This window comes from Aulonocara stuartgranti (genome assembly GCF_965226115.1).
Source record: "Aulonocara stuartgranti genome assembly, chromosome: 1".
NCBI classification, from domain to species: Eukaryota; Metazoa; Chordata; class Actinopteri; order Cichliformes; family Cichlidae; genus Aulonocara; species Aulonocara stuartgranti.
The window spans coordinates 37,597,531-37,610,132 of NC_138939.1; the positions used below are offsets into that span (position 1 = coordinate 37,597,531).

General features: G+C 39.6%; 1 protein-coding gene across 1 annotated transcript; it reads left to right on the forward strand.

Moving 5' to 3' along the window:
• The first annotated feature begins 230 nt into the window (after positions 1-230).
• Positions 231-11,596, forward strand: LOC309701911 (beta-1,3-galactosyltransferase 1-like). Its single transcript, XM_082526229.1, has 3 exons — positions 231-364; positions 9,679-9,791; positions 9,863-11,596. The coding sequence occupies exons 2-3, from the start codon at positions 9,781-9,783 to the stop codon at positions 11,007-11,009; spliced, it is 1,158 nt and encodes a 385-aa protein (XP_082382355.1). The 5' UTR covers positions 231-364; positions 9,679-9,780; the 3' UTR covers positions 11,010-11,596.
• The last annotated feature ends 1,006 nt before the right edge of the window (positions 11,597-12,602 follow it).

Here is a 12,602-nt window from a genome sequence, read left to right on the forward strand (position 1 = left end):
TCATAGACCTGGGCCCTATTTCAGGAAGCCGGTTTAGTGCAAACTCTGAGTAAGTATTAGAGATGGACCGATCCGATATTACGTATCGGTATCGGTCCGATACTGACCTAAATTACTGGATCGGATATCGGAGAAAAATAAAAAATGTAATCCGATTCATTAAATATCACGAAAGCACCTCACAAAACTTGCAACACGCCGTAACTCACCTCAGAACGTTAGCACGTCGGAGTAGTATGCATCACGTGATAGAGCGGCTGTGGCATGCGGGACCTGTCGGTGGTCTGGATAGCATTTGGAGCTTTGCTAGCAACCCGGCATTTCATCTCCGACAAAGTTATCCCGAGAGAAGTAAAGCAAGTGTGTAAGTCCATCTCTGAATGTTTGTAAAGCATTCCTGCGTTAAGCTTAACAAGCGACTGCCTCTCCTGCTGCTACTTCAATCATGAAACTGCTTAACGATCAGCTGATCGGCTTTTCTGTCGCGAGTCCGTGTCTCTAGTTTGTTTTTGGCCCACTTTGCACCAGAAAGAGGAAACCAGCGGCTGAACAACAGCAGCACGTTTAAGCTTGATAAGCTGTTGTTAGAATTTATTTAATATTACTTTCTACACCAGGATCTTTTTCTACGTAGCTGACGCTGGTAACTGTGCAGGGGCGGATCTAGCAAAGTTTAGCCAGGGGGGCTGATAGGGCATTAACAGGGAAAAGGGGGCACAAAGACATACTTTTCTTTCTTATTCTCATTTAAAATGTCTAGCTTTTAATAAATAATTATCTGACACCCAAAGTTTTAATTTGATGTAAAATGAATAGAAGTCAATTACTGTATATAGTGACTATTAAGTCTAATATATATACCCTAGTAAGCTATAGTACTTTTTCCTTTGGGAAGGTACCATCTGTGCAGTCTGCAATTTTGTTGAAGAAAGATGTTGAATCTATTTAATATTTCTTGAAAAATAATTGATTTCTGTGCAATTTTTTCACACTGCATCAAATTAAGGTTGATTACGTCGATTAAGCATCATGAGGGGTGGTTCCCTATTTTTTATTTATTTATTTTTGTTGTTGCTGGGAGTTGGAACCCTATTAGTTAGGTTGCTTAATATTTATGCTAAGTACTCTTTAAAATACCAGAATAGGGAGGATGGTGTAGGTTTAAGTTTATTAGATTGATCAGTATTGCTGAACTATGAAATATTTGTTTTTTTGCATATAGGTATAACAGAATAGCTTTAGTGTAGTTGTTGTTTTAAACTTGAGTATGAACTTATACAAAATGCAGCAAGATATTTAAAAAACAGTTTTGTTGATTAAAAAACACTATATCGGATTCATATCGGTATCGGCAGATATCCAAATTTATGATATCGGTATCGGACATAAAAAAGTGGTATCGTGCCATCTCTAGTAAGTATACCCTGAGTTAACGAAAACTCTGGGTTTTCGGTTTCACAAAGCGAGTTCAGATTAATTCTGAGTGAGTTACTATGACGACACACTCCGTGAAGCTAACCTGCCCCCTAGCAGGTTTACTTCAACTAACCCTAACTTTCTCCGCCTCTTTGTCGGAAACCTGACTGTAGGAAGTGTCAGATATGGCGTGCTCCTTCCTTGAAGAGCCAGTAGATGTTGAAGCCCAAATTCTCCGCAGAGCTCTCCGCCGGGAGAGAGTGATTAGAGCGCGTTCGGACATTTTATCATTTCCTGATGATCTCCTGTGTGAACGTTACCGTTTTTCAGCACAATCTATAATTTATTTGAATAACATCCTCAGGCCTAATATTGCTCATGTGACACATCGCGGACATTCTCTCAGTTCTGTACATATTATTTGTATTGCACTTCGGTTTTTTGCAAACGGGAACTTTCTGTATAATATTGGTGACGCTGAGCACGTTTCCAAGGCTACCGTCTGTCGGGCAGTCAGGAATGTTACAGTTGCACTGAAACGTCTCCTGTACTCGTTTGTGGTGTTCCCCGTTCATAGACCCACAAGATTTATCAAAGAGGGATTCCACAAAATTGCAGGTATCAGGATGAACGAAACTTAATTCATGATGTGGTGATATTTGAACTACTACTTAAATTTTACATTTATTCTCACGGTTCCCAGGCGTGATTGGCTGTATAGATGGCACTCACATTCCAATCATTGCTCCTTCAGTAAATGAAGGAGACTATGTGAACAGGAAGTCTTTCCACAGCATTAATGTACAGGTACATAGTTCCCTGTAGCATTTCAAACTAACAAATTATTTCATTATAGTAATGGATGCTAATTTGTGTTCTCTGCACTGTGAAGATCATATGTGATGCTGCCAACATTATCACAAATGTGGAAGCCAACTGCTCAGCCTCTGTGAGTGGTGGTGGTGGTGGTGGAGGACCCCCACCTGTTTTTCGGGCCTCCGCTTTTTTTCTGTTGGCTATAACGGGTCACATTTGAGCATACAGAGTAAACAAATATGTACTTGTAATGTGCTCAGATAATTTCAATAAGTGCTTACAGAGGGGAAATTAATTCAATTCAATTCAATTCAATTTTATTTATATAGCGCCAAATCACAACAAAAGTCGCCTCAAGGCGCTTCATAGATACAGAGAAAAACCCAACAATCATATGACCCCCTATGAGCAAGCACTTTGGCGACAGTGGGAAGGAAAAACTCCCTTTTAACAGGAAGAAACCTCCGGCAGAACCAGGCTCAGGGAGGGGCGGGGCCATCTGCTGCGACCGGTTGGGGTGAGAGAAGGAAGACAGGATAAAAGACATGCTGTGGAAGAGAGACAGAGGTTAATAACAGATATGATTCAATGCAGAGAGGTCTATTAATACATAGTGAGTGAGAAAGGTGACTGGAAAGGAAAAACTCAATGCATCATGGGAATCCCCCGGCAGCCTAAGTCTATTGCAGCATAACTAAGGGAGGATTCAGGATCACCTGGTCCAGCCCTAACTATATGCTTTAGCAAAAAGGAAAGTTTTAAGCCTAATCTTGAAAGTAGAGATAGTGTCTGTCTCCCGAATCCAAACTGTAAGCTGGTTCCACAGAAGAGGGGCCTGAAAACTGAAGGCTCTCCCTCCCATTCTACTTTTAAATATTCTAGGAACAACAAGTAGGCCTGCAGAGCGAGAGCGAAGTGCTCTAATAGGGTGATATGGTACTACAAGGTCATTAAGATAAGATGGGGCCTGATTATTTAAGACCTTGTATGTGAGGAGCAGGATTTTGAATTCAATTCTGGATTTAACAGGAAGCCAATGAAGGGAAGCCAAAACAGGAGAAATATGCTCTCTCTTTCTAGTCCCTGTCAGGACTCTTGCTGCAGCATTTTGGATTAGTTGAAGGCTTTTCAGCGAGTTTTTTGGACATCCTGATAATAATGAGTTACAGTAGTCCAGCCTGGAAGTAATAAATGCATGAACTAGTTTTTCAGCGTCACTCTGAGACAGGATATTTCTAATTTTAGAGATGTTGCACAAATGGAAGAACGCAGTCTTACATATTTGTTTAATATGTGCGTTGAAGGACATGTCCTGGTCAAAAATGACTCCAAGGTTCCTCACAGTGTTACTGGAGGCCAAGGTAATGCCATCCAGAGTAAGAATCTGGTTAGATACCATATTTCTAAGATTTTCAGGGCCGAGTACAATAACCTCAGTTTTATCTGAATTAAGAAGCAGAAAGTTAGCGGCCATCCAGGTCTTTATGTCTTTAAGACATTCCTGCAGTCTAACTAATTGGTGTGTGCTATCTGGCTTCATGGACAGATAGAGCTGGGTGTCATCGGCATAACAGTGAAAATGTATGCTATGTCTTCTAATGATGCTGCCTAAGGGAAGCATGTATAATGTAAACAGAATTGGTCCTAGCACTGAACCCTGTGGAACTCCATAATTAACCTCAGAGTGTGAAGAGGACTCTCCATTTACATGCACAAATTGGAGTCTATTAGATAGATATGATACAAACCACTGCAGTGCAGTACCTGTAATACCTACAGCATGTTGTAATCGCTCTAATAGGATATTATGGTCAACAGTATCGAACGCTGCACTGAGGTCTAGCAGGACAAGCACAGAGATGAGTCCACTGTCAGAGGCCATAAGAAGATCATTTGTAACCTTCACTAAAGCTGTTTCTGTGCTGTGATGAGCTCTGAAACCTGACTGAAACTCTTCAAATAAACCATTCCTCTGCAGATGATCTGTTAGCTGTTTGACAACTACTCTTTCAAGGATTTTTGATATGAAAGGAAGGTTGGAGATTGGCCTATAATTAGCTAAGGCTGCTGGGTCTAGAGATGGCTTTTTGAGTAAAGGTTTAACTACAGCCAGCTTGAAGGCCTGTGGTACATAGCCAATTATTAGAGATAGGTTGATCATATTTAAGATCGAAGAATTAATTAATGGCAGGACTTCTTTGAGCAGTTTTGTAGGAATGGGGTCTAAAAGACACGTTGAAGGTTTGGAGGAAGTAATTATTGAAGTTAACTCAGAAAGATCAATTGGAGAAAAAGAGTCTAACTTAACATCAATGGTACTAAGAGTAGCTGTAGATAATATTACATCTGTGGGATGATTACTGGTAATTTTTTCTCTAAATTAATGTACCCTCTAACTGCAATTGATTTACATCGGACAAACAGACCAAGCACTATGGCTCATAATACAATTACACCTTACCTGTTTGGACTATATTTTTATATTTCATTTTTACTTGCTGCCAGGAACGTTTGGGGCCTGTTGGGTTGCACCTGTGCTCAAATCACATCACAAAATCAAATGTATAAAATAAAAAATAAAATAAAATATAATAAAATAACGTGTTAAATGGGTGTAAATCCCTAGATCAATGTTTAAATTAACACTCACGCATTGACTCTGTCGGCTATGTTTTGCCATGCATGCTCCCTTTCTTTTGCAGCTGAGGCTGTGTTACTTTTTTTCCGCGGAATTTGCATGTTATCGGCATATGCTGCCATCAGAATTTTGGCCTCAAGCGCTGTAAGATACATTGACCGCGCCTTCTTTCCCTCCGTCTCCATGGTGACTCGCTTAATCTGTGCTCCACTAATCAGGGCTTTATGTATCCTCGTGCGCGCGCTTAACTTGGGGTTAAAGCAACTCCGCGTTGACTGAACTAATTGTTATCAGCCTTTCTGAAACCGAATACTCCGAGTTGGACAGTTCGGGGTTACTCAACCCTGAGTATCGTTTTTCACTCTGAGTTTTCTAAACCGGCTTCCTTAAATAGGGCCCTGCACTACACTGACAACACCTCTTTATTGTGGTAACATGAGACTGTATCTTCGAGGCTTGAGTTTTGCGAACCTATCAATGACATTTTCAGGGTCAATATTATTCAAGTATTCCTTTTCCATAGATAATTTGTATAAAATGTCTGGCTCCGCCTCTGGTCAAGTGATCAGTTTGATATCTTTCGTGATACACCGGCATATTTATGTCTGTGAAGGTTCTCAGTCATCCAGGTCATCTTAGTCAAAGGAGCTTGCAAAGAAAAGCGTCTGGACTTCTTTAAGTTGCTTGAAGACGTTTCACCTCTCATCCGAGAAGCTTCTTCAGTTCTAAGGTCAAATGGTGGAGAGTCCCAGATATAAACCTAGTGGGAGTGTCCCCCCCACAGAGGGACAAAAGGACCCCCTGATGAGGACACTCTTTCGAGGATGCCAATGTTCACATTTTGGACAGAGAGGACAGATGGTTTGAAAGAGGAGTGAAAGAAGCCATCTATGTCCACTGTGAGCGACCATCTTTGAACAGAGGCGGGGGTTTACGACACCAACTCTCTGCCATCTATAATCCAGTTTTGAGTTCCCTTCCCAGACGCCTTAACGCCCACTCACATCCTGGGCCATCTGACCTCAGGAATTCGCATGATAAGGTGGGGCCAGGTTTCACAATGAACTCACCTGAAACTCTGGCTGATTGGGACCCACACCCAGTTTCACACCTTGGCTCAGGCGATTAGAGGATCATCAGGGGTTCCTTTTGTCCCTCTGTGGGGGGATTCACCCACTAGGTTTATATCTGGGACTCTCCACCATTTGACCTTAGAACTGAAGAAGCTTCTCGGATGAGAGGTGAAACGTCTTCAAGTAACTTAAAGAAGTCCAGACGCTTTTCTTTCCAAGCTCCTTAGACCGGCATATTTACATTATTTGAACAGTATGAATGATTTGCTTTGGTACCTTGTCGAACTTAAGCTCTCCTCTGTCTGCCTGTCTGCATTTCTCCTACAACAAACTCCTGCACAAGCTGATATCCTCGTGTCATGCTGTTCCCACATCATCATAATAAATGTTGTTCCAGGTTCAACATTGCAAGTGACCAATCACATTGTTATCACTCATACTTTTGTGACTTCGGAAAAAAAAAAACACTTTAAAAAATAATCTACTTAACTTGTGAGAAACCGCCTCTGCCTGCCGATCCAGTTACTCACCCCCTCCCTTCCTGTGCTGAATCATAGCATGAACGAATCACTCACTCACCCCCTCCCTCCTGGCTCACAGTTTCTTCTTCTTCTTCCTGGTTAGCAACCAATGTTAAGATGCCTTACCGCCCCCTGGTTCACAGCTCAGTGGACATTTAGATGAGAAAATATGTCTTGATGCATTCTCAATCATCCAGGAAAGTAAATGTCCAAAAGTTGATTCTGTTCATCTGGAGTAGCGTTTTGTGGGAGAAACGTTTCGTCACTCATCCAATCACTTCAGTCTCAGCTGACTGCAGGTTTCAATCTTATAAACAGTACATTTGCATTAATGACTGAAACCAGCCCACTGAAGGAACAATGGGCTGGGAGGTCAGTTCCTTAATCTTAATTATGCAAATTTTTATGACCATTGATCAACAACCACTGACCAAAACCCACTGATCAAAGGCCATGAATACCATTCACAGAGAGTTGAGGAATGGCTGCCTTTTACCCACTATGAAGTGGTTTGATTACATTAGACTTGCTGTACTTCTCTTTATGCAGCTGTGTTGCATATTCTTGCTTCTGTATTTCAGTCTCAGTGTTATAAAAAAAGTACAAAAGTTTATTTTCAGGTACTGCTCAGCTTTGAAAGTCTTTGTAGCGGGGCGTGGCTTGCGGTGCCGTGCAGGGAAGGTGAACGCACCTGCACGGCATCCACTAGGGCTGTGCGATATGACCAAAATCTCATATCCCGATATAAAACATCTATCATCTGATAACGATATAAATCACAAAAATGTAACATTTTCTATAAATTTTGTGAATCTCGGGTTGCTGAAGTGTTTCCAGCTGGGCGTCGTGTACCTGGAGTCGAGTGTTTTAACCGATGCATGAATTTACACATTTTTAGACATAGGTTATATCGGCTGCTGTTTCCTTTGTGAGTATTTATTACACGGCGTGCTGCGGGGAAAGCCTGTTCTAACGTTTGAGTCTAAGGTTTATTTTTTAGCACCTGACTGCTCCTGTTTGCTTCTCATCCATAAATACTCTGCATACTTTTTCATGTGATTCCATTTATTACGAAGTCTAAACAGGATCTTGAGCTTTATTGTGAAAGGTTTATGTGGAAAAGAAACAAGCGGACATGCGATGGTTTTACCGTGGTTGTTGCTAACGACAACGCATAAAAACAAGAGCTTGTCTATCTGTAGTATGGTTATATTAAATATAAGAGAAATAGAGAACTTTAATAAATTAATATAGCCACTACAGTGACCATCAAAATGATGAGAAAATATTGCCGTAAACAGTTTATTTTGCGACACCACAAAACAAACGATAGCGTAAAATGAAACGATAGACGTTTTTATATCATCATATATCTATCGTTATATCGAACACCCCTAGCATCCACAATCATGCCCTGCCGACTTAAACATGGGTCCTGCAGTGGGGGGGTTGTTGTCAGTGTGTGTGGCTGGCAGCGAGAGAGAGCTGCAGCTAACAGTGTGTGAACAACCAACCATTAATAAAGAGATGCTGCAAAGCATGAACGGTCTGCTGTGGGTTTGTTACAGTCTTTTTATGCCCACTTTCACACATACACCGTTTTACTTCCTCCGCTGCACTTCCACATTAGTTTCCTATTTATGCCTCACCCGAGTGAAGTTGCCCCCCCACCTTCTTCAAAACAAACAAAATTGATGTCAAACGTTTGTGCAGCAAAAATGTCATTTGTGCTGCTTTGTTTTTAAGATGTTAATAAAAGTTTCTAGAGGTCTTCCAAGGTCAACCAGCCCCTTTCTTTACCGTGAAAAGGTTGTGAAACATAAACCAGAATTCGGATATTTTTTTTATCATAATCACACTCTTTAACCCTTTGAAACCTGAAACATGAAATAACTGCCAGAAATCTTTCATTTTTTTGATAATAGAGTGTTTGTTGAACCTTTAGACAAAATCTATAAGAATATATCAAATTTTAATATATTTATATATATATCTGTATCACATTTGCTACATAAGCCATATTTTTGCAATTTAGTCATTAAAAATGTGTGATCTAATTTAAATCATTTGTTGAGGGCAAAAAAAAGTCACACTGATGATGTAGAAGTCTCAAAAACTCACAAAAAAACCACGCCGGGCTTTAAAGGGTTAAAGTAAAAAACTAGGTTAACTTATAATAGTTAACCTAAACTATGCATTCTGTCGGAGAAACTTTATTTGCAAAATACAAAACTATCAGAATAATGTGGGCAAACTGGATACATGGACCTGTCAAGCCTCTCAAGTTTAATACAATAACTCCAAAATAATAGCTAGTTTATCATAAACCAGCACAAACATAGCAGTTGACTGACAGAAATTTTGTTAATGTGGGGCGGTGGCTGGTTGACCTTTTGACCTTTAATCTTTCATTAATATCTTTAAAACAAAAGCAGCACAAACGTTTGACATCAATTTTGTTTGATTGATTGACCTTTAGACTGAATGCCTTATATGGTTCACATTCAGAAAACAGACACATTACAACACACTGACATTAACATTTTAAAGAGAACAGTATAGTTGTTGCCTGCAGCAAGGTCAAGTGTACAGAAAACTGACTGACTGATGCTTGGGTATAAAAGGATCCAGATTCTGATCCAGCCCTGTGTACAACAGTGCATTGGAGATGAACCTGCCTGAACCTGCCTGGGTATCATTGACTTGCTGAGATTTTATCAGTGTGTAACAGAGCTGTGGGACGAGCCTTTTTAAGGTCGAATGTGTGTAAGAGTGGGTGGGGTTTACTGTGACACAACAACAAACCTATTTAAGCACAGCTGACCACACGGTGACTCTCCGTGGTATCATTCTGTATGCTCAGTGTGGGTTTTTTTTTTTTTTTTATCAATGCACTCATTTGATAAATGCATGGTTACAGCTGTCCTCTTATCAGACACTATGTGTGTCTGTTAAAGCAACAGAGTGCAAGTATATGAGTTGTGTAGAAATCGTCTGTAAACTGTAGGTACAGCAAATGTCTATTTTCTCTAAACAACTGAGGTGTGTAAAACTGGTTTGGTGGGCCAATTTCAGTAGAAAAGGTGTTCCCATAGCCTCTGGAAATGTTGGAACCTTTCATTGGTAAAGTAAACAGGGGGCGGAGAAAACAAAGGTGTGGCTCCCTTACAGGGAAAAGTAAGTCATAAGTTCATTCCTTGTCTTCTCTTTACAGCAAAATTCCTAAAGCGCCAGCAAGAACTTGTCAGTGGAATTACATCGTCTTTTTTTCTCCTGTTATCTGGAGAAGAAAAAAAATCCACATTTGTAGACGAAGATGAAACAAAGGTCTGTACGCTACTTAAGTGCTATTTTCTGTTTTCATGTGCATAATCTCAATGGCTTTTCTCTCCTCTTAGGCAGGAAATGGCGGATGATCAGAGCAGAAGTTGGTTTAGGATATCCAGGACTCGGTATTTCGCCGTTATTCTGGTAATTGGGGGTGTGTTCTTTATTTACAGCATAAGGGAAATAACCCCAGACTGGAACCCCAAAAAGTGGATGGAAAATCAGTCGTCAAACTTGTGGACTATTTTAGAACGGCAGAAACAAAAAATAATCTCTCTCTACTCTGTGGTTAACGACAGCTCATCAACACATCCTCGAACTAATAATATGACATCGGCACCAGAAGTGAAGACAGAAACTGCAGCGGTCGCTCCTCATGTTTCTCCTGGACCATATTTAGTCGAATACCCTTATGAGTACCACTTCATCATAAATGAGCCACAAAAGTGTGAGCGGGAAAAACCTTTTGTGGTTCTGATGGTTCCCGTAGCACCAAACAATAGGCGAGACCGTGACATCATCCGCAGCACCTGGGGGAACGACAGGGTTGTGCAGGGCAAAGTGGTGACGCTCTTCTTTTTACTGGGGCTAGAGACGGGGCCAGGAGCAGAGCAGGTCCAACAGCAGATGCTTCAGGAGAGCAACAAGTATCACGACCTGATCCAGAGCAACTTTGTGGACTGCTACAAGAATCTCACCATTAAGACCATGGTAATTCTGGAGTGGCTGACTGCGCACTGCTCCGGTGCTTCTTATGCCATGAAGATTGACTCAGACATGTTTCTGAATGTGCACAATCTTGTCAATATGCTCTTGAATGCTCAAAAAACCAACTACATGACTGGACTTGTGACGGGATGGGGTACAGTAGTGAGAGATCCAAGCTCTAAGTGGTACGTACCATCTGACATTTATGCACCAGCTTTCTACCCTGTCTATGCTCTGGGCCTGGGCTACATTATGTCTTTAGACCTCCCTAAAAAGCTCACTGAGGCATCCAGACATGTTAAAGCACTTTACATTGAGGATGTGTATTTAGGGATGTTAATGCACCACCTGGGCATCTCTCCCACTTACCCCCCAAGCGGTGATTACTTCCATGTTTTTCCTTTGGCATATAACCGATGTCACTTCTCCCGTATAGTAGCCACCACAACTCATCCATTCACTAACCGTGTGGACATTTGGAAAGATTTAAAAAAACCAGGCCCCTGCTGATCTAAGAGAACATAAACAAAGGCTGTATGTTGGAAAATTTTATACTTCCTTTTTTAACTTCCCCCATCTTAAATGTCATTAAAACCTAACCGATGTTGTGCCACTCCATAACTACACACTGTTTTATGCACGAAATACAGTTTATTATTTGTACCATCCGTGTAGCTGACATCTCAGCACAAGTTTTCTATAGATAAAAAAAATACTGAAAACATGAAGCTAGCAAAAGAGAAAAAAAGAAGAAAAAGCAGACACTGATATTTCCATGATAACAATGTCGATGTTAACAGGATCAATGTAGGAAAAAAAGACTCTACAGTCTAATGGACTTTAGTTAATGTGACTTTTGTCTCTTATTTGGTAAATAAGTTACATTATAAATACTCATGGAGAGACTCAGCACTAACCTGCACTGTGTAAAGTTTGTAAAGTGAATCATTGCAATTATCTATATTATTATCGTATATGTGTTATAAACACAATATTGCTGATTTATTTTAAAATATCACAGTACTAAAGTTATTGAAAAATACTATTAAACATTAATAGGAAGTTTTTTAAGATGACTCTGTGTGTGTATATGTGTGTGTGTGTGTGTGTATATATATATATATATATATATATATATATATATATATATATATATATATATATATATATATATAAGTATGACTTTGTGCATAATTGTGAGACTCCCTCTTTATAAATTACAAGTTCTGTCAGATCAGGCAGTCACATCTGTTCGTACGATGTTATGAAGCCTGAGCATGTTATCGAGTTACAGACCAACCTTTGTGGCTTCACATTGTATTAAAGGGACATTTTGTAACAGGTCAATATATGATATGATTTGTAGCTAAGAAGATGAAAACACATGATCACAACAAATCACAAGAAAACTATAATAAGCATTAACTGTTGACGTTTGCTGGGCATTCTGCTGTGGAGAAAATGAGTTCAGACATGAATTTCCTCATGTTGCATGTAGAACTGCACTGAAAAAAAAAGCAGTTGTATTAGCATGAAAAACATGCACATCTCATGTTTATTTGACACCACTTAGCTACCTAATGTTAAACCAACATAATTATGCAATTTGAATACTAATTTCTACTATTATATCTGTTAAACTGGTATTTAACATGTTTGCAATTTACGAGATCTTATTAATCTCAAACAACACTGACATATTTGACATTTGGAAATCGAATTCCCCAGAGGAACCCACCCGAGGGATTAAAAAAGTTCTATCTAATCTAATCTAATCTAATCTAATCTAATCTAATCTAATCTATTACATGCATTTTGTAAATCCTTATATATCCTTATATTTACTAAAAACATCTAAGATATAAATCTTAAACATTTTTTAAATTTTTTTTTATTTAACCTTTATTTAACCAGGAATGTCCCGTTGAGATCAAAAACCTCTTTTTCAAGGGAGTCCTGGCCAAGAGGCAGCACATTTCAAAACAAATACATACGAACAAACAAAGTTAAAATTACACAAAACAATTACACATTATTGAGGCAGTCTGTAGGCCTTTGAGTTTAGTTTTTAAAAACATTTAAAGACATTATAAAAACAGTAAG